Here is a 22,663-nt window from a genome sequence, read left to right as displayed (position 1 = left end):
CACACTCTACTGCTAAACTGTACACCACCCCTCACTTCACTGAAGGGTTTTTAACATGAAATTGACAAGATCTCCTTTCAAGCTCAGTTTAGACTCCAGTTCCCGCATCAGCCCAATGGGCTAACACCAGAAGTAGACCAGCCTCATCTTCACCTTTTAGCTGCTCCAGTAGAAGCTGGCATCAGAGTGCGCCATTTTATGTGCAGATGGTGTGTCTAATTCGTCACTCCCTCTTGAAGTGGGAACCCTTCATGACTCAGTGTCCTCATGTGGAAAATGGGCTCAATCATCCCAAACTGCAGGTGGCTATGAAGATTAAGTTAAACAAAAATGACAGTTAGAGCCCATGGCCCAGTGCCCAGCTCCTCCCCACTCCAAGGAGCATAATTCATGCCCTTTCTCCTTTTTCTTCCAGATCCAGAAAAGGAACTGGGAAAGGGTGCCCCTGTGGGTGAGAGTGAAACTGCATCCCTGGCTCCCCATGGTCCTGCCTTTTAGACCAAGGATGCCCCCTCTCCACAAGGCCAGCACAGACCCAGCTCCTACTGAGAGGGCAGTGCCCACAGGTTGCTCTCAGCCCCAAAGTCCCAGAGGGTAGATGATCTAGAAACCACTGCAGCCTTTGCACACATGCTTGCCAACTGAGATCCTCACCCCTCTTCCCAAACCATCCCATATCCTACAGATCCCCTGGGAAGCCTCCCCAGGTGCCCACCAAGCTTGCTCTCCTGGTTACTGTGCCCACAGCACGTGGCACCTTCCCCTGAACACTCCAGCCCCTCCTAATGCCTGCGAGCCTCCCTGCCAGACTGCGCGGGCAAGGAGGGTCCTGTTCCCCTGTTCCGGGAACATGGAAGATCGCCCACACCTGGCACTGTGCCTAGCCTTCAGCGGGGGCGTCATAAATATCTCCTGAATGATTCATTCATTCCTTTGGAGAGAAAGCACGACCCCTAAGTGGTTAAGAGTCTCGGCTTTGAAGACACTCAGACCAAGGTTCAAGTCTTAGTTTTGATTCTTGGCTCTGTGACCTTGAGAAAGCTATTTCACCTCTGTGAGCCCATTTCCTCATGTAAAAAATGGAGTGACCACGACCCCATTAGGTCATTGTGAGGATTAAGTGAGACGCTGTTGGCCTACAGGAACAGCCCAGTCCTAGTGGGAGGAGGTAATTATCCATTCAGAGAAGGGGATGCTTTCCACTGCTCTGCCTGCTTTCTCATTGGTTCCTAGGACGTACACAGTAGCCAGCCCGTTCTACAGAAAAAGAAACTGAGGCCTAGAAAGGGGACACGCGAAGCTGGGACGCGGCAGCTGACTCTGCGTCCAGTGCTCGGTCGGCCTCTCAGAGCTCCGGGTGAACACATGCCCACCCCCACCCCCAGTCGTCCCCGGGCCTGGGAGTGAGGGGCTGGGCTCGGCCTCGGAAGACTCCTGACTCTGAGGCGCGCTTGGGGATCTTCGGCTCGGACCCTGGAAGCGCCAAGCAGCTCCTGGGAGCGGAGAGAGCGCTCGGGGTTGTCACTTTAAATTAAAGAGGGAGCGGGCGGGCGAGCGAGCGCAAGGGAGCGCGCGGCGGGCTCCTGGGAGCGTGCCCGGACTGCGGCGCAGCGCCCGACTGCCGTCCCGGCCAGGCCGAGCCCCCGGCCCGGCCGAGCCCCCGGCCCGCGCCGCGCTCCTCCCAGGCGGGCGCCCGGCGACACTGCAGGGGTGGTTCCGCCGGCGACCGCCAGGCTTGGCGCTGGTGCGTGCGCGCCGCAGGAGGCCGGCCGGGAGACGGGAGCCGGGAGCCGGAGCCCAAGCCGGAGCCCGAGCGGGAGCGGCGGCCCCTCCACAGAAGCGGGGTGAGTACGCGCCCCGCCGCCCCCCGCGCGCGGAAGCCGACAGTGCCCCCTCCCAGCGCCGGGGTCCCCCCCGGCTCCGCGCTCCCCGCACAGCCGCACACTTGCGGGGATCCCACACCGGCGCCGCGCTTGCACACGCACGCCCGGCACAGCTCACGCCGGGCGCCCTTCCCCGGCCCGGCCACTCCGCGCACTGCGCATCGCATCGTGCCTCGCACGCCCACCCAGCGTGTGCACACACGCGGCTCACCCGGCCATTTACACGCCTCCCTGGCGCTCGCACCACGCACGCCCCTCATACTCACACACAGCACCCGGACTGTCCCACTGCCCCTGCTCCGGCTCACCCACTCCGCGCTCCGGGGTCAGCCCCCAACACTCCAGTTCCCATATAGCCTAGGGGTTTGCGCGTGGAATGGTTGCTGGGTTTTCAGGAAATGCCCCAATTCTGAGAGGCATGTCGCACCCCTTTGCCAGGAGGCCCTGGGAGACCAAAGGGATCTTCAGCTTCTGTCTAGTGTCACCAGCCTGGATGGGGAGCTTGCCAGTGCCTCCCCACCAACCTTTGATGCCACCGCTCTTTGGGAGAGGAAACTTGCCGTCCTGGGGCCTTGGGGATCTAGATTCGGACTGAAGAATCGGGGGCTGGGGTGGTACGTGGGGACCTGGAGCCAGGCTTGTGGGTGGAGGAGCCCTGAGCCAGCCATCTTAGTGACCCCACTCCCAGGATCTGTGGAGGGACTGTGTCAGGGGACAGTGACTGACTCCTCAGTCAGTGAGGCCACCCTCCCTCCAACATGCCTGGGAACCCTGCACCCAGGAATGTCAGCCCCTTCCCTGAGCCAGAGGGTGACAGGTTTGTAGAAGAGCAGTAGCTGTGCTGCTAGAGATGCGGAAACAGAGGGCAGGAGACCCGCCCAAATTAACACAGCCAGTCTGGAGAAGCCCCAAGCCCCTGAAATCTGAAACCTTCCTCAAGCATTTTGGGAGAGGTTCAAGCTTGGACTCTGCCTTTTGTCAGCTCTGGTGACTATGAGAAAGTATTTTCCTGCACCTCAGTTTTCTTACCAGTAAGTGGGCAGAGTAGCAGCCCCCTCAGAAGGCAGCAGGGAGGATTTGCTGAAATAACACCTGGCCAGCCCTTGGTACAGGGCCTGGCATATAGTAGGTGCCCAGTAAATGCCAACCATCACCCTCGCCAGTCTGTACTGTGGTTTCCGTGGGCTTTGAGAGGGTTGGTAGCAAGATGTGGTTATTCCAGAAAGCCGGGATCACTTGAAAAGGCTCTCAAACCTAAAGATCCTAATGAGGCTCGCAGCCTGGGAGGTCCAGGGCTCCCCTGTCCCCACCCATGGTCCTTCCCACTACCTGCTGGCCTCAGGGTGAGTGTAGGGGGAGCCAGAGATGTGACATGGGGACACAATGAGCAAGGAAATGGGGTGAGGGGGAGCAGAGCCATGGGGACCCTCTCCCCTGCAGGGGCACAAAATTCCTAGAAAGCCATTTCTTGACAAGCCCAGGAGGGGGCCTTGACTGTGGTCAGATTCCAGTAAGGCCAGTGGTAGTTCCCACCCACCTCCACCCCACCAAAAGGCCTAGTCTGGAGGTGGCATGGTGGCCAAGAACCCAGGCCCAGCACCATCACATCTTGCCGCCAATCCCAGTATTGCTACTCCCATGCTGAGTGACTCCAGCCCCGGCTTCCTTGTCTGTGAAAGAGGGGTCCATTTATCGACTCAGTTGTCAGGTCTATATCATGTGCGTACTACGGGCCAGGCACCACACTAGGCTTTTGGCATGTATTATGTCTAATTCTTACAGCAATCAGTAGGTATTGCTGGGTAGGGATGGTTAAGCCTGGATTTGAACCTAGCACTGTTTTCAATGAGCAAGCCCCGTGCAGTTTAGGGTTTGGGGCCAGAATGAATAGACTGAGTGAGGAAGGGTGCCAGGAAGGGGCTCAGATGAAGGTTGGGGGCAGCTCTGACCCTCCCCTGCTATGCTCTGTTTCCTGTGTGTCAGAAACACTGGGAAGCTCTGGCCACAGGCTGCCCTGGCCTCGAATGTGCCTTGTCAGCATCCTGTTCCAAGCCAGAGCTGCAGCCCCTCTGCTGGCAAACCTCAGGCTGCCAGCTGGAGCCCGCTGAGGTTGTTGTAGTGGGTGAGATGGAGTCAGGGGTCTCGGTGAGAGCAAGGCAAGTCATTAAGAAGGGCGCTTGCTGCAGAGCCAGATCTGGCTCAGTCTCAGCTCTCTACTTACTAGCTGGGTGACCTTGGGCGAATATACCGCCCTTCTCTAAACCTCATCTTCCTCCTCTGTGGAGTGGGGATAATAACAGGATTTGCCCCATAGGGTTCAGGGGGAGGTGACGGGGAAGACACGTGTTGAGGCCCTTGGCGCATGGGCTGTGGCTCCTAATAGAAGAGGTGCTGGACCTGGTAGCAGGCCCAGCTCCACCACTGCTGGCTGTGTGGCTTTGGGCAAGTTACTTAACCTCTCTGAATCAACCCAGCCCCCTCCCTCAGCCCCAGCTCATGTGAAGGCCTGCTTACCAGGCTCAGGAATGGAGATGCTTCCAGTGGCCAGCAGTTTCTGGAAATGAATGGAGGGGTGGGAGGTGCCAGGCCTGAAGGGCAGAAGCCCAGTCTGAGGAACGCAGCCTACTCAGCTCCAGCTCTGGCTATTTTTTGGTGGGGAGAGGTGTGCAGGGATGGGGGATACAGACACACTGTTCCCAAATCTTCTAACTTTTAAAGGGAAGCTGGATCTCTCTCTCTCTCTCTCTCTCTCTTTTGAAGGAAGCTATTTCTAATGGGAAATCTCCCAACTTTTAAATGTTGGCCACTCACTTTAAGACAAATGAAACACATCTGCAGGCTGGCAGTGCTTCCCACATAATTCCACTGCTCAAAGTAGGGGTTCGGGGCCCTTCTGGACCATTGCTAGGCCAGGAACCACAGCAGCTTAGATTTGCCAAGTCCAACCACACTTCCCGTTCCTCTCTCCTGGCACCCTGATAAGGCAATCATTGGCCCATTTTACAGATGGGACATCTGAGGCTTGAAGGTAGTAAGGGGGCAGATCTGAGATTCAGAACCTCAGCATCTCCCCCATGTTCTCTCCTCCCTCCTCTCAGGCAGATGCACTTTGGCTTCTGCCCCTTCACTGCCAGACCTTCTGGCCAGGGTGTGCCTAGAGTCATTCACACCTTCCCTGAAAGCACAGCTCCTGATCATGGGGTGTTGTGATCACATGGGGAAAGATATGCAATGGAGGAGTCTGAGGTCTGAGCTGGACCAGCTTTGGAGAGGTAGGGGCCCCTGGATACAGCAGATACAGGTTTCTGTCCCAGACTCCAGGAACTTGCCGCAGGGCACACCCAGCCCACACTAGTGTGCTGCTGGCATTGGCTGTCCCAGCGCGGGAAGTCAGCTTGTGCCAGGTGAGCAGGAAAGCAAGCCAATGGCATGATCCCATTCCCCGCAAGGCAGAGGCAGGCTGGGACACGTGTTCATGTTAACATATGTCTTTCACTGTGTCCAGACCCCCTTCTACCAGGAATTGGGGCCACCTTGGGCTTGCTCACAGTGCCTAATTTGGCCTGTGGGTTCTCAGGCAACTTTTGAAACAACGTGCCTGCCTTCAGTAGGCACAGGGGTTAGCAGGAGTCAGACGGCCTGGGTTTCTTAGCTGTGCAGCCTCGGGCAGATGACTTCACCTCCTTGCCTCAGGACTCTCTTCTGCAAACAAGAGATAATAATAGTCCCTGCCTCGTGGGGTTCTTAGAGGATTACGTGAGGTAATACATATGCAAAGTGCTTAGAGCTTGGGTGTAAGGAGTGCTTAGCAGGGCCATTATGATCTCCCACCCAGGTCTCAGGAATGAGCTCCACTTGAATTGGCATGAGTGAAGCCCTTCCTGGTTAGCACCTCTCTCCCATCACCATGACAACCCACATCTCACCATGAGAGTGGGGGCATCAGCAGAGGAGCTGGGAGCAAGGAGCAGTCTGTGCACCTGACAGGGCTCCATCCCAGGGCCCTGTTCCGCCCTGCTTCTCAAGGCCTCCTGACGTGGGACCTATGTCACTCTCATAAGTGCCAGATAACACTGTCTGGATCAAAGCACCCCAGTTTGTTGACTCCAGAGCTACAAATTGAGGACAACCTCAGGATTCCAGAAAATGCTCACCCCTTGATTTGACCGCAGTGTCAGAAGGAGCCCACAGACTCCTTCAAGGGGTTGCAAACAGCCTAGCCACTGCCCAGGAGACCATTCCTCTCTACCTGAATGGTGTTTACATTTTTTTGTGAATTGGTTGCAACATTTAAAAATCAAGAAACGACACATAAAAAATCCAGGTATCTGGCTTTTCTTTAAAGAGCCAGGAGATTCAGCCAGGTTGGGTTGGCATTCTTGCGGGAACAGGAGAGTAGAGGCCCTTGGGTGGGCAGGCCCTCTACAGGTCTCCCCTGCAACCCTCACCTCCCCTGTGTACCCCATCTCACCTGTTTGTAACCATATCTCTGAACCATGAGGGAACGCAGAAGTTGGAGTGGGGGCTCTCCTGTCCTCTGTGTCCCTTGAGCTGAGAGCCATACAGTTCATCGCAGCCTCCCTTTTTCCCCCCACACCCCATTTAGAATGTGTCTCTGAGCTAGACTTACTTCTTAGCAACAACAATAATAAAACTATGAGCAGTTGCCTGGGTTCAGGTAATGGCTTGTATGAGCTTCCAGACCTTTCTAAAACAGCATAGTCAAACCTTCAGTGGTTCATAAAACCTGGGAGTGGCAGGTGGGGTGGGGAGGAAACCATCCCAAGCAGAGGAAGGACTGATAATAGAATAGTGTAGAAATGCAGCGTTTCTGTTCAATTTAAACAAAAGCATTTGAAGTCAGTCTTCTGCACACACTGAGGGGCTACCGGTCAGCCTGCTGGGGGTGGGCAGGCAGCGAAGGAGGGATGCCAGCGTTAGCAAGCACAAATACAGGATGCCAGCGACTATCGAGTTTCAGATAATCAGTGAATAATTTTTTTTAGTATAAGCATGTCCCGTGCCATATTTAGACATACTTATACTAAAAACTAATGTGAAATTCACATGTCACTGGGCATCTTGGGTTTTATCTGGCAACCCTGAAATTAGGTCTTAGAGTGCTTGAAAAGAGCTTCAAACAGCATTTTTTAAAAATACTATTATAAAAAACCACTACTTCTGCCCATGGGGTGTGAGGTGGGGGGTGGGGACCCTCTGAAGCTCTCTTTGCTGACTCTCTCTCCCTTCCAGTGTCAGCCCCTGCAGCGGGCGCCATGGCCGTGGACGTGGCCGAATACCACCTGAGCGGTGAGTCCCAGCAGCAAGCGTGCCATCTCACAGGAGCCTCCCACCAGGCCTGGGGTGGGGAATGTCAGTGGGACACCTGTAATGGCCTTGTTTTACTGATGAGAACAGTCAGTGAGTGGCCCACGGTCACACAGCCTTGGGGACACCAGGCTGGGACCAGTCTGTGGCCTCTTCATCTTTCTGCTCTAGTGGCTCCTTCCTGTGGAAGTGATTCCTTCTGTTTGACCTGAGGGGATCCCCTAGGAGGCCCATGTTCTGCTGCTCCCTAAGGTTAAGCCTGTGATCCAGAACCCACTGCCCTGAGGCCATTCCTAGAGCCAAATGAGAGGAAACCCAGGAAGGTTGCTGTTAAATCCACAGGACATTAAACTCCGAGACTGCCCAGTCCAGGGACGGCACTGTGGGCTCATGTGGGCCCCAGCAGGCACTGAGCTTAGGAACGGCCTCAAGACACCAGACACTCCAACCAATGGTGGGTGGTGTCAGAGCCGAAATATACTTGCCATCTTTTCTCCTTGTGTTCCCCTCCCCATGTGATGGGGAGAAGGGAGGCTCAGTACAGGAAAGGGGCAGTGACTAAATAACAGGGTCAGGACATGAACCCAGGTCTTCTGACTCCCGGGCTGGTGCTCCCTGTCATTCCAGCTCCGCCCCTAGCTCAGCCCCCAGCCAGCCCAGGGCTCAACTGAATGATGTACCAGGGGCTCCCTTTCCCAATTCCCAGCCAGGGATTTTCTCTTTTCATCTGCATGCTCACAGGTCTTGGCCCAGGCCCTGGTGTGGCCTTCAGCAAGTGATGAAACCTGAGCCTCCACTTACTTATCTGTAAAATGGGGCAGTGAGGCCTGCCTCAGGGATTGCTGGGAAATGAGCTAAGATGTGTAAAGTACCCACGGTGCCAACACAGCTCTCCCCCACCTCTAGGCCTTCGCACATGCCCTTCCCTTTGCCTGGAGTACTTCCTGCCTCTGCCTGGCTAAGTCCTCGCCACTGGTGAGGAGGGGACAGGCCCAGATCTGGAGCCAGATTGTCTGGCAGTGAATATCTCCTCTCTCTCTCCACTTCCTCATCTGTAAAATGGGGATAATAATAGAACCTTCCTCACAGAGTTGTTCTGAGGACTCGGTGGGTTAATATCCATGAAGCGTTGGAACCGAGCCTGGCAAATAGTAAACAGTAAAGGAGGCAGTTATTACTGAGACTCCTCCTCATTTCTGGTCTTAGTTCAGACCTCATTCCCTGGGGAATCTTCCCATACCATCCCGAGGCTGGCGCTCAATAAAATGAGTAAATAAAGGAGCATTAGTCGTCAGCACTTCGTGTCAGCTTCCCGGGGTTCCTCCTTCCGTGCCCCAGCCGCACCTCCCTGTGTGCCAGCCAGGCCTTGAAGCTCAGCTCTCGTTCACACGCTGAGTGATTCTGACATCAAAATCCTGTAGTTAAACCATGTTGGGGACTGATTTCTTTCTTTCTCTTAGCAATGCCTGAAACCTTTCTCTGCATTGCCGCAGCGGCATCCTAATGACCTCAGTTGTCATTCTCAAAGCCCAGTGACAGTCCCTCCAGAGACAGCACCACTGGCCCCCTCGGTTGGACCTCAGGCTGTTTCTGGATTTCTGCTGTTATATATACAGACTTGATGACTCACTCCAGACATAAAACTTGTTGGGATTTTTTTCCCTTAGAATAAATCCCCCGGGCGGAACCGCTGGATGGGGGGTGTTTTTTTCGTCATCTCCTCTCTCTGGATGAGGAGACTGGAGCCAGAGAGACCAGGTGGCCTCCCAGGGAGCTAAGGCACCTGCACCCAGGCTCTCAATTTTTCTCCCCTGTGGGCTTGAGCCCATAACTAGATGTGCTCTCCAGCCTCTCCCAGCCTAAGTTCTCCTCTAGATAGTGGGGGTAGGATGCTCAGTGCTGGGTAAATGCCAGGGCTGAAGTCTGTGCCCTGCCCTTCTCTGGAGGGAGTGAGTGTTGTAGATTCTGGCTGGAGCTGGCTGGGCTCAGCAGAGGAGGGGCCAGCTGTGTGATTCCTCCCTATGCAGGCTTTGGGGAGCAGTGTCAAAGAGCCCCTCCAGCTCCAAACGCCCGCTCCCCCCCTCTCACTGGGCTTTCTGGATGCTCTGATCTTTGCACCCACTCCTGCTTCCTTCCCTAAACCCCAGTCCCTGGCACCTTGGCCTGGGATGCTGCTTGCTGCTCCTGCACATCTCAGCTTAGATGTCCCTCTTCAGGAAGCCCTCCTGGACTGTTCTCACACTCCCCTACACACTGTTTTGTCTGTTTGCCCACCCCACCCTCTCGACTGCTACTTAACGGCAGGGACTGAGCCTGGGGCTGACTTGCTCCACAGGGCGCTCAATGGATGCTCGGTAAGTCTCCACCCCTGAAACGCCCTCTCCACATCTCTCCACCCTGCTGCCAGGGAACTGAGCTGGGTTGAGGCCAGGTGGGGCAGTGGTTACCCCTGCTGGCCCTGGAGTCTGGCTGCCAGAGTTGGAATCCCAGCACCACCCCTTCCTGGCTCTGGGACCTTGGATAAGTTCTCCTATATCTCAGTTTCTCCATCTGAACTGAATATAGAGGCAACACTGAGAATGATTTAGAGAATTTTGTTTGCCGACAGTGTGACCTTCTGCAAAACGAATCCCACTATGTCATTGGCTTCTTTGGGGAATGCAGAGCCAGATTTCTTAGTAGAGTGACTTAACCTGGATGGTTCTACCATGTGCCAAGCCCCGTGCTAGGTGATGACTTACCCAGCACGGCTGAGGGGGTAGTTAATTACCATGTTTGGGGACAGTGAGGCTCAGATAAGGAAAGTTATTTACTTATCAGTGGACAAAAAGGGTTTGAGCATTTGGATTTGTCCCCAAGCCCTGCACAGCCTACAGCCACCTCTCACTTCTGGCTGAGATTTTTGATTTTTGATTTTTTTTTTTTTGTAACAGCTTTATTGGGATAAAACTCACATGCCATAAATTTACCCACTTAAAGTGTACAATTCAATGAGCTTTAGTATATTGTGCCACCATCAGCACATCAATTTTTAGAATATATTCATCACCCCAAAAAGAAACTCCATATTCCACATCCTCCCCACCGCCCCCGCCCCAGCCTCTGACAATCACTAATCTACTTTCTGTCTGTATGGATTTGCTCATTTTGGACATTTCCTAGAAATAGAATCATACAACATACGGTCTTTTAGGACTGGCTTCTTTCACTTAGCATGATGTTTTCAAGGTTCATCCATGTTATAGCAGGTATCAGTACTTCGTTCCTTTTTCTTGCTGAAGACTATTCCATTGTATGGATGTACTACATTTTATTTTTCCATTCATCAGTTGATGGACATTGGGTTGTTTTAGATGAGGTTTGAGGCAAAAATTAGGTCATTTCTTTTCCTCCTCCAAATCTCTTTCCACTTCCTCCAGATCCCAAAAGGCTGCTTTGATTATCTGGAAGCGCAAGTCCTCTGAAGGTTGAGAGAACTCAAAGAGGCAGGAACAACCCTATCTGTTTAAAGCATAAGCAATATTTAACCACTGTTCACAGCTCTCCATCTGCTCTAGCCAAGTGTCCTCAAGACAGAAATGTATGTCTTTGTGGAAAGAGGATAGAAGCAGAAATCAGAGGGTGTACATCTTGTTGGACCCTGGATCCCCAGCACCAAGCACCGAGCCTGGTGCATAGTAGGCACTCAGTAGCTGTTCAATGAGTAAGCAAGTCAGTGCTGAACTACAGGCTCCCCAGGTGCGGATGTGTAACAACTGAGGGGCCATAGGACCCATTAATGAGAGACTGCTCTTGTCTTGCAGTCATCAAGAGCCCCCCTGACTGGGAGGTGGGTGTCTACGCTGCTGGGGCCCTGGCATTGCTGGGAATTGCAGCTGTGAGCCTGTGGAAGCTCTGGACATCGGGGAGCTTCCCCAGCCCCTCCCCGTTCCCAAACTATGACTACAGGTACCTTCAGCAGAAATATGGTGAGACCTACGCAGAGGCCAGGCAGAAGGTGAGACTTCCATTCTCATGGATGCACCCTGGGTTGTACACCCCACACCCCCACCGTCCACTCTCAGGATTGGCCCTCACTCCCTCCCCACCTCACTCCCTCCCTGTTAGTTTCCTCCTGTGAACAGGGACCCTTGTCCTCCTAAGATTGCCAGCATAGCCCAGTGCTAGGTAATCAGTGAATACTTGTGAATAAATGATTGCTTTCAGTTTAATAAAACAACCTATGAAAAACACAGGAAAATAAAAATAAGAAGATGGGGGTAGGTATAGCTCAGTGGTGGAGCACATGCTTAGCAAGCATGAGGTCCTGGGTTCAATCCCCAGTACCTCCATTAACAAAAAGAAGAAAAACCTCGCCCCAAATGCCACCACCCAGAGGCAAGCAACTGTGAATTGTTTTCTAACTATTAACATTTTGGTTTATCTCTTTCTAATATTTTAAATCTAGCCCCCTCCCATAGTCTTTTCTTCGTGCATGGTTTTTACACAATGGCTATCATTTCTACATAGAACTTTGTACCCCACTCTTTTCATCTCACTTAAAGCCGAGGCATTTTCCCATATTGTTGAACATCCATCATAAACATCATCTTAATGGCTACATAAGATTCCTTTTTATGTATGTGCCATGATTTACTAACTGTCACTATAAATACTGCAGTAAATGGTTTATATGTAAAACTTTGTCTTCATTTGGGATCACGTACTTTGAGTGGATGCCCAGATGTGGAATTACTGTATCACAGAGTATAAACATTTTGGGGACTCTCAATATCTATTGCTGAATACTTCCTCATCTGACACTTGGCAGAGAGTTTTCTAACATCATGTGGAGTTCCCGAGAGCACAGCCAGAATCTGTTACCAGATAAGAGTCCCACATGCTCACTTATTTGGGGTTTTGGAAGTGATTATCTCTCACTCTGTTGGGGAGACTGTAAATTGGCACAACTTTTCCAAAAAGCATTTTGTAAACATGTGTCAAAAGCTTTCAAAAGGGCTATGTCCTCTAAGTCAAGATTTTTAAGAGTACTATTCAGTGCTGCATTGTTTATATTTGTGAAAAATTAGAAACAACATAAATGTCCAACAGTAGGGGAATAGTAAAATAAACCATGGCTGTGCACTCAATGGCAAATGAAGGAGGCCATTAAAAATTACGGCAATGAAGACTGCACCAGCATGGGAGACACTTATGGTACAAAGGCTTTTCTCTCAAATCCCAAAGTCTTTTTAGAGAAAAGAAAAGTTCGAGTGTTATAGTTAGTGTTATCCAATGTGAAAGCTTTCCCACGTGGTAGACGTTTTTGAAAACTTCCTTTGAGGATTCTCGGTCATCTATTGAGTATATATACTCTAGTTTTCTTACTCATTCCCCTTCTGCTGGATACTTAGATTGCTAAGTATTTTTCTTTTTCATAAACATCAGTTCGGTGAACATTTTTATGTATGGGTCTCAGTCCATATAAATAAACATTTTGAGAAAAAGCTCTCTTACATCCTGGTTAGAGAGAGAAAACTGAATGACATGAAATAACATTAAAGAAGGACCTCCCTAACTACGGCATGCCCTGCTTTTGCAAACGGGGAACTTGGCAGTGCCTTGCGTGAACGGGGCTTCCCGCCATCTCTTTGCCTATTCCCCCGGCGATGCTCCCGTGTTCTTTTTCTCACCCTAGAGAGTGCCTGCTTGGAACACCCAGCGGGCCAGCACTCGGGGGCCACCCAGTCGCAAAGCCAGCCTCAGCATCGAGGACACCTTTGAGAGCATCAGTGAGCTGGGGCCTCTGGAGCTGATGGGCCGTGATCTGGACCTGGCCCCCTATGGGACCCTCCGAAAGTCCCAGTCAGCCGACTCCCTGAACTCCATCTCTTCTGTGAGCAACACCTTTGGGCAGGACTTCACGCTGGGCCAGGTGGAGGTGAGCATGGACTACGATGCCGCCTCCCACACTCTCCACGTGGCTGTGCTGCAGGGCAAGGACCTCCTGGAGAGGGAGGAAGCCAGCTTCGAGTCCTGCTTCATGCGCGTCAGCCTGCTTCCCGACGAGCAGATCGTGGGTATTTCCCGGGTAAGTGGGGCGGGGGTGGGGCAGAGATGGGGATGGGGCAGAGATGGGGGCAGGGCGGAAGGGTGCCCCAGGGCTCTCAGGAGTCCTTTCCAGGCAGGCAGGGTGCAGGGCCAGGCAGGATCTGAGGAAGGCGCTAGAGAGCAGGTGCTGATCCCAGAGCTGAAGGTGCAGGCTTAGGGAGGACAGAACCGGGAGTTTGGGGACTCCACCAGCACAGTTCTCACCAGTCCTGCCACACGAGTCCAGTGTGTGGTCATTACCTATTTTCACACCAGTCCCCTGTCAACTTGGGGTCCTGGCAGGGAAGGGATGACAGGCTTATGTTGGCTAACGGGGGAGAGCTTAATAACAGGACTTTATAATGCTGCTGGTGGGGTGTGTGGTGACCTCAGGGATGGCGTGTACCCTGGTCTGAGGGGAGGAGGGGAAGGAGAGGTTACCCAAACAGAGTCAAGTGTGTGGAGGGGTCCACCTCGACAGGCACTCTGCCCTTTGGTCAAGGGACATGGTCAGCTGGCAGCTGTCTTACAGAGAAGGTCCTGGGGGAATAAGTACCCCAACCTCCCTCCAACTTCTGGTTTCCCTCCAGTGACCCTCACTGGCTGACCCCACCAGAAGCCAGAGGCCAAGGGAGCCTGCTGATGAAGCCCATGGAGGTCAGCTCCTGGGGCCGAAAGCTGGGGGAAGGGCGGAAAATAAGCGGGGTGGGGGGGTGAGGAGAGGCACCAATCACCCCCCCCAGGATACCCATTCCATGGTCCCCCCCCACCTTGCCGAGAGAAGCAAAATCTACATGAGACACCCTTCTGCCCGGCACCAGTGGGCAAGCTCAGCCCAGCGCAGTCTCTGACCAGAGTCAGAGGAGCCTGAGGACCTGCAGGAACAGGTGCCTTCTGACTCCTTGGAGACCAAACTGTTTTGAGTCCCATTCCCCGTGCTAAAAATTGGCTGCTCCTCAGAAGTGGAGATTGTCATCCCTCTTGCCCTACCCTGCGCCCCTCACTCTAGAAGGGTGTGGAACTGACCACCAGGAAGGGGCAGCCAGGTTCTGGGAGGCAGCTCAGTGGGTGGTTAAGAGCAGGACCCTGGAGCCTGACTGCCTGGGTTCAAATCCCACTTTCTTACTTTCTAGAGGTGTGACTTTGGGTGGGTGTCTTAAGCTCTCTGTGACTCAGTTTCCCCATCTGTCAAATGGGAATCATATTGCTTGAGGAGAGGATGTATTAATATATGCAAAGTCCTTCATCCAGTCCTTGGTAAGTGCTCAGTGGACTGTCTGTCAGGACCGTGATGCATTCCTGTTGAGCCCAGATCCATGCTGTCTGTGGCCTCGGCTACCTGGAGGACCCGAGTGGTTCTGGATACATCCCTCAAGGGTGCACTTTGACAGCAACCACCACAGCCTGATATGTGCTGAGAACCTGGTTCACAGAGCCCAACGCGACTGCAGTTCCCTCATTAGCCCCAAAGATAGCAGAGTGGATTGATAGCATCTTACAGATGAGGAAACTAAGGCTCAGGAGGGTGCTTTGCCCCTGACAACCCCAGCAAGTGAGCAGGAGATTCAGGACTTGACCCCAGGGTTCCCATTTTCTTCCACCTGTGTGCTCATGAAGTACAATGGATGGTCAGGGAGCCTGCGTTTCTATGGGCAGGGGATGGCCAAGAGGCTTGTTTTGCCCGGAGGAAGGAGATTTATGACCAAAGCCATGAAAAGCCTGAATGCTGGGGTCAGGATTCTCAAACAGGCAGTTGGGTGGGGAACGTGGCTCCCAGGGAGCAATGTAAGAAGAGCCACCCCACAGCCCCGCCAGTGACCACAGAGTGTGGCTCAGGGCATCTGGAGGTGCTGACAGATTTATTCCCAAGAATTCAGGCTTCTTAGCATCACAGCGCAGCCAATCCCAGTGAGTAGGCGGCTGCCCCCAGGCTGGGCAGCCCCCCAGCTTCAGGCGAGGTGCCAGGGATGAGAGCTCCTCTCTTTAAATATCACCAGGCAGTGACTAAGGCAGCCCCCGACAGAAAGGGGACCAGTGCCCACAAGTGCACCTTCCCAGGGGGCCTGCCTACAGCTTCCTGTGAGGAGGCCAGTGGTGCCCACTGGGCAGGACTGGGCTTAGAAACAAAGTCTGCCCCGCCTCACCTAGTCATTCCATTGGCCCATCCACCCCACAACATTCAGGCATTTCTTTTCTTGTCTTTTATTGGACAGGGGAGGTAATTAGGTTTATTTATTTAATGGGGGTGCTGGGGATTGAACCCAGGACCTTGTGCATGCTAAACATGCACTTTACCACTGAGCTATGCCCTCCTTTCCTCCTCAACAATGTTCAGACAGTCCTGGGCCAGGCTCTGTAGGAGCTGGGACATCAATGGCTCTCACCTCCACAGACAGTTATCCCTCCTCACTGCAAGCCTGGCCCAGGGCTGGACACGTGCAAGAAAGACAGCCAGCTCCACCAGCGCATCGCAAGGTTTCTGAGGAGCCTCCATGGACACTGAGGACAGGAATTAGTTGGGGTCAGACTGTGGAAACTTCGAATGCCAGGGCACTAGACTGGCCACCATTGAGAGGACAGGGGACTTTTAAATCATCAATACTGAGCCACCAAAGGAGGGTTTGGCATTGAGGTGAGGAGAGAACAGAACCAGAACTGTAGCCCAGGTCTCCGGGCTCCTGTCCAGTGCTCTCTCCCTCCCGTGGCCTCGCAGGCATCCGCTGCCACCTCCTTCCCAGCTTTGGACCTCCTTCCACGGCCCTTTCTCTGCAGATCCAGAGGAACGCCTACTCAATCTTCTTCGACGAGAAGTTCTCCACCCCCCTGGACCCTGCAGCCCTGGAGGAGAAGAGCCTGCGGTTTTCCGTGTTCGGCATTGATGAGGATGAGCGGAACGTCAGCACCGGGGTGGTGGAGCTGAAGCTCTCTGTGCTTGACCTCCCGCTGCAGCCCTTCAGCGGCTGGCTTTACTTACAGGACCAGAACAAGGTAAGCCCGCCCATCAGACCCCGCCTGCGGAGAGCATCCCATGTCAGAGGGGGTATCCTCTGTTCTCTGCAACAGTCTGAGCACCGACGTCTTTAGGAGATTAGAAAAAGAGAGCTGAGCCACATTCAAGGAAATGCAGTTTACTGCCTCCAAATGAAAGATGCCGTGACCACTCTTTACAGCTCTTCTACTGCTCCTCCCACCAAACCTTTAGGAGCTCTGCTCCTACAGCGTGTCTGTTAGGGAAGTGCCTCTCTGGCCCTCAAGGGAATTATTTCAGACAAAGACCAAGCTGACGTTTACCTTTATACGTGTAGGAGTGCTTGGGGAGCGTCACTTATTTAAACAAATGATAACCTAATTCCAGTCCACTTGGACCTCTCTGAACTACTACTGTAGACTGTTTTCTTTGGTCTGGAATGAAGGAATATAATTGCATTTGTTGCTACATTTGACAGGCAACCTCTGGCCCTTCTTCCAAGGCAGGACCTACACCTGATGGGAGGGAGGATGGTGCTTGTGCAGCGGGTTGGGGAGGGGTCCCTTTCTCAATTCCACCAGCCTGGTGCCCTGGTGTCAGAGGCCCCAAGAGCAGCAAGTTCTCAATAGAGAAGGAGGCTTCTGCCTTTCCCTGACCCCCTCAAGTCCAGGGAGCAGAAGCCTCTGAGCCACCCACCTGTCCTCCAGGTGGCCGACGCCGTGGGTGAGATCCTGCTCTCCCTCAGCTACCTCCCTACGGCTGAGCGCCTCACCGTGGTGGTGGTGAAAGCGAAGAATCTCATCTGGACCAGTGACAAGACCACAGCAGGTAAGGCCCTGCTGGCCGCCTGGCTCCTCTGTGTGCCGTGGGAGCCACGGCCCAGCTGCTAAGCCCCAGGCACCTGGAGGCATCAGCAGGTGTGGGGCACAGTGCCAGGCTCCCCCCCACCCCCAGCTTTGGCTGAGCTCAGGAGCTGTGCACAGTGGGAGGATTAATCTAGCTGGGGAAACATGGGAATCACGGAGGATGCCAGGGAGCCCCTGTGCGGGGAGGGATGGGAATCTGAGCAGGAGGCTGGGGCACTGGCATGAAAACAAAGTGGGCACCCACTCTCCAGACCTGGAATTCAAGTCCCTTCCCAGCAGTTGGACTGCATCCTAGATTTCAGATGGGGATCAGGGCCACTGAGATGATGTAGGTGCCAGGCAGGACCTAATGCCCCAGCTCTGCCAGAGCCTGAGTCCCAGGAAACTTATGACAGAAGACTGCGGGAGTCCCACCTGCTGGGAGCCTGGGGAGACCTGGAGTCTAGGCAGGTGCAGCAGGCACACCCAGTGGGTGGTAGGTGACAAGCAGATTGCGACTTTTCCAGAGCTGCATGTCCTTGAGTCAGGCTCCACTGAGCGGGCGCCGGGTGACTCAGGGCTGACGTCTGCGCTTGGGCCATTTATACAATGAAAAGCGGTAGGTCTGCCAAGGTCCCCAGAGTATCATTTGAGGGCTGGGAGGGAGGCTGCCTGAGTCCAAAGCCCAGCTCTCCTCCTGACTCGCATGTGAGCCTCAGTTTTCTCATCTGTAAAATAGGAAAGAAACAAAGGATTGATGGCAGGACTGCCAGAGATGATGACAATAGGGAGAGTCTGGGGAGTTTGGAGCCAGTGAGCCGCTGTGATGGGCAGGTCCTTGCCAAGTGAGTGCGGCCCTGCCCTCACCCCACCCCCTCCCCCTCCCCCTCCCCACCACAGACCCCTTCGTCAAGGTGTACCTGCTGCAGGATGGGAGGAAGATGAGCAAAAAGAAGACGGCTGTGAAGAGGGATGACCCTAACCCAGTGTTCAATGAAGCCATGATCTTCTCTGTGCCAGCCATCGTGCTCCAGGTGCGGGGGTACTGGGAGTGGGGGCCCCCTCCCTCCCTCCGGCCTAGCTTCTCAGGGCTCCTGCAGGGAGTGATGGTTTGCCTCAAGCCATTACCCCTAGAAGCAGGTATTGAGCACCCATTAGGCACCAGCCCTCTGGTGAGTGCCTGGGACACAGGCACCACTTCCTGGGTGCTTACAAGAGACAGGCAGGAAAGCCCCCAGACAATCCCGGTCCACTAAGAGCATGCTGGACTTTGGCAGTCAGGGGAGGCCTCTGCAGGTGAGTGTAGCCAAGTTGAGATCTGGGGGAAGACAGTTCCCAGTAGAAGGAACTGCAGAGGCTGAGGAGGAGTCAGGGCTGACCCAAGGCCCAGAGCTCTGGCTCTAATCTCCCAAGTTCTTCCTACAGAGGCCCTGATGAGCTCCCCAGACCCTCCCCCGACCATGTACCCCAGGAAGACCTCCTCCCAGCACAGATATCCTAGACCAAGGGTGAGAGGACTGCAGAGGATATGGCCTGCGCCAGACTGGTGGCCCTCCTTGCATGCCTCAGAGGATGGGGAGCTCAACACCTCCCCTCACTCCCTCCTTCCATCCTTGGGCATTCCTGACCACATGAGAAAGTCCTTTTGTGCCTTGAGACAAAAGCTACCTCTTGGCCCTGGGGCTGTCCAGAACCCCCCTAATTTCCCCTCCTGGGACACACCATCTGCATTTGAAAGCCCAGAGCTCTACATCACCCTGGGTGTTCCTAATCCAGGCAAACATCCCAGCATCCCTGGTTAGTCCTGGGTGTCGTTGCCTTGTCCTGGGTGCTCATCGGACAGGCCACCCATCTGCCCCTGCTTCCCCTGGGTGGTCTAGGGCCACGACCCCATAGCCTTCTAGGGCAGGAGACTTCTTGGGATGGGGGTTGGGGGCAGGGGGAGAGGGTGCAGGAGGAGAGAAGTCAGGCTGGGTTCTAGTTTCAGCTCCACCACTTTAACCTCAAGCAAGTTCTTTCTCCTCCTCAGTTATGAGTCCAACATATGATTATATTAGGAATAACAAGGGACATCTATGATGCTCTGACCGTGTGCTCACTGTTCTCAGCGCTTTACATGTTTTAGTTCATTTTGTTCCCAAGCATGTAGGAACTATTATTATCACTATTTGACAGATGAGGAAACTGAGGTAGGAAGAGCCCAAGTCACTGCCCAAGGCCACACAGCAAGGAAGTGGCAAGGCTGGCATTTGAACCTGGACCACCTAGTGCCACCACTGTGCAGGGAGGCAGCAGAAGGCTGTGAGGTTAGACAGACCAGGAGGGAATTCAGGGAGCCCTGGGCAACCTCTGGCCCTGCCCCTGGTCCCCAGCACCTGCGTCACTTCCTCTCCAGGACCTGTCTCTCCGTGTGACAGTGGCCGAGAGCAGCGGTGATGGCCGTGGAGACAACGTGGGCCATGTCATCATCGGGCCGTCAGCCAGTGGCATGGGCACCACGCACTGGAACCAGATGCTGGCCACGCTGCGCAGGCCCGTGTCCATGTGGCATCCTGTCCGGCGAAACTAGCAGCCGGGGCAGGGCCAGGGTGGGCATGGGAGCCTGGCACAAGCTTAGCTCTGACACCCTTCTCCATAGTCCAGCTGGAGCCGTGAACGCTGGGGTCCCCCAGTGGAGTCCCCATGCACCATCTTGGTCCCTCTCTCCAGACTGCAGTGGTGGAGCAGGCCTGGCTAGATGTCCAGGGACCCAGGGTTTTCTCTCACTGAGGACCGGCTGTGGCTGGGCCAGGACCTAGGGAGGGCAGCCAGGCACAGGCCTACCGCACTCCCATTTTGAGATCCCCAACAGGTCTATGCCTCGGCCTCGGGGGGTCTTGGCCTTGCAGAGCTCCCCACACCCTACCCCTGTCGGGAGGCCACTCACAGAAACTGGGCGAGTCTTGGGGGCCAGCTGCGGTGCGAGGCACAGGCAGGGGTGACATGAACAAGACACAGCCCCTAGGATGTCGGGAAGACAAGGTCCCCCTGCCCCAGTGATCTGCTCAGTGTGGAATGGCGGCCCCACCAGGCGGACCTGGGGAGGGCTCTGGGGGCCGGGAGGACAAGATGGGAGCTGTGCTGTGAGAGGCAGGGAGAGGACTGAGTATATCCCAGGCCAGTGGCCCAGCCTCAGCATGGCAGGGGCATGAACTTCGCTGTCACAAACACAGTCCTCAGCCTACTGTGGTGGACGCAAGGGCCTCTCTCCAAGCAGGAGGCAAGACTGAAGGACCAGGCCAAGCAGTGGCCCATGGGCCACAAGGGACGCTGGCTCCAAGTCATCTCCACGAAATCTAATCCCTAGAACTGTAACCCTTATAAGGCCCAGGGGCCCAAAGAGGCCCAGACCCATGCCCTTGTGTTCAGTCTCACACATGTCAGGCATTGGCTCCACAGCATTTGTTGGAGTCCCTCCGGCCCAGGCCCTGTTGGGAAGAGAGATGCTTCAGCCTCTGGGGGTGCTGGTGGGCAGTGGGGTGGCCAGAATACAGACTGCCGGGGGCGTGGAGAGGCCTTTGTGGGAAGCAGGCACCCGGGAGGATGTGGTGGGACAGGAGTCCCTTTGCTGGGCCTTGGAGGAAGGGCCAGCCTGAACAGTGGCAGGGAGGGGAAGTTCAGGGGGGTCAGGATGGAGCTGGGGAGGCAGATTTGATTGCCAGACTGGGAAGGAGGTGGCTCTGGAGCACGGGTTCAAACCCCCAGGACACCAGGTGCCTAGGTTGAGTTCCAGAAACAGACCCTGAGGTTCTCAGGCAAGGGGTTAATTGGGGCTGTGCCCTCAGGAGAAACCTGTTAGGGTCAAAGGGATGGAGGGGTGGGGAGGTGGTGCAGCAACGTCTGCTCTATGGGGCCGCCCACTGGTGAGAACCTGGGTTCTCAGGCTGGTGCACTATGGAGACCTAGGCCCAATCAATTGTCCCCAGTGATGTTGGGGGGCCCAGGGTGGTCATGGGACTGGAGGCAGGACCGTGGCTCTCCCCACCTGACAGCTGCGGGCCAGCCCTGAGGCCAGGCTGCACCGTGTGGCCAGCACATCAGGAGGTCTGCACACCGGGGACATGCAGCTGGCGAGCCTCTGCAGCCTGGGAGAGCTGGCGCTCTTTCTACCCCAGCGGCTCCACAGTGCAGGCCGTTTCTTCCCACCTCCTCCTCCCTCTCTCTCTCCCTCTAACTGCATGAAATGTTGATTGTGCACCTGGATGGGCATGGTGGGGACCAAGTATGCTGACTGGAATAAGTCTAGAACCAAAATAAAGCTGGGGCAGGAAGGAGGGGGCTTCTGGGGAGCCCTGCTCGCCCCAAATCACCTTCGTCTCCAGAAATCAGGGACTCGGGCCTCCATGTGGGTTGCTGCCAGTATGCCTTCCTCTGCTGCCGGGTGCCTGGAGGAGGAGAAGGCCCCTGTCTGGTGGGGATACCATCACAGGGACCAGCACCAGCTGCTAGGGAAGCTCTGAGAAGGGTCCCCAGCCGGGCCTGGCCGGGAGAATGGCAGTTCAGAATATCAGGAGGGCTTCCCAGCGGTGTCACTGAGCTGTCTTCAGGGCAAGAAGGATCAGGCCAAAAGAGGTGGATAAGACCAAAAACAAAAGCATCCCTGGCAGAGGGAACAGCATGTAGACAAGGCCGAGAGTGGGCAAAAACTTGGCCAATTTACCAACCTTGCCAGTGCAAAGTTGGGGAGGAGGGGGAAAGGGAGCCAAGGAAAGGCTTGGGGGAAGCAGGGCCATGTGAGTTCAGTGAGTGCGGTGCCTAGACTGCAACCCTGTAACCCTGCTAACTGAGACAATGGTACTGCTGTCAGCCCCTTTTTTGCAGATATGGAAACTGAAACTCAGAGAGGTTAGGTAACTAGCCCAAGATCACACAGCCAGAGAGTCTCAGAGCTGGGATTCAAGCTCAAGCTGTCTAGCTCTTGAGCTCATGCCTTAATTATTAAACCACACTGCCCTCTTCCCCAGCCCTGCAAAGGTGGGGCTGAGAGGCAGCTGAGAAGCCCCTCTGGGTTCCAGGCTGCTCCAGTTTTCCCCTCTCCTGCTCTAGAAGATCACAGCAAGCGTGGGAGGAGGAGGATCTGGGAATCCCAGCAACCCTCAGGGGGCCTCTGTACCCAGGGGCCTGACTTTGAAGAACTTCTGTGGAACCCCAGCTCCACCCCCAATACCCAGCAGACAGGCGTAACCAGTGAGACAGAACACTGCAGGAGCCCAAGAAGGGTAGACATCAGGGAAGACTTCCTGGAGGAAATGGAAGCACCACCCTTGCAGGGTGGGGAGGACTGTACATGCAGAGGAGGGAGAGCAACCTCCAGACAGGGAAACTGCCTATACAAAGGTGTCACATGTGTCTGGGGAGACACACAGCCAGCTGGGCTGGGGAGGCTTCATGTCTAGGGTGAGGCTGAAGGTCCTAGTCCTGCTGGCAGTGAGGTCCTGGGCAGGAGCAGGTTGGAGGGAGGGAGAGAGGGGCCGCTCTGAGCAGCTTTGGAAGCAATGATGAGGGAAGTCAGCCAGCGCTGTTCTTGGGCA

The 22,663-nt window shown here is 54.8% G+C and overlaps 1 protein-coding gene across 1 annotated transcript; it reads left to right on the top strand.

The window, feature by feature from the left end:
• The first annotated feature begins 1,256 nt into the window (after positions 1-1,256).
• SYT12 (synaptotagmin 12) lies at positions 1,257-21,966 on the top strand. Its single transcript, XM_031448191.2, has 8 exons — positions 1,257-1,844; positions 7,137-7,193; positions 11,015-11,208; positions 12,889-13,281; positions 16,053-16,268; positions 16,956-17,076; positions 17,994-18,127; positions 19,489-21,966. The coding sequence occupies exons 2-8, from the start codon at positions 7,160-7,162 to the stop codon at positions 19,660-19,662; spliced, it is 1,266 nt and encodes a 421-aa protein (XP_031304051.2). The 5' UTR covers positions 1,257-1,844; positions 7,137-7,159; the 3' UTR covers positions 19,663-21,966.
• The last annotated feature ends 697 nt before the right edge of the window (positions 21,967-22,663 follow it).

The sequence above is a fragment of the Camelus dromedarius genome, chromosome 12 (genome assembly GCF_036321535.1).
Source record: "Camelus dromedarius isolate mCamDro1 chromosome 12, mCamDro1.pat, whole genome shotgun sequence".
Lineage (NCBI taxonomy): Eukaryota > Metazoa > Chordata > Mammalia > Artiodactyla > Camelidae > Camelus > Camelus dromedarius.
Note: the sequence above shows the minus strand (reverse complement) of the source record. Positions and strands in the feature narration are given on the sequence as shown.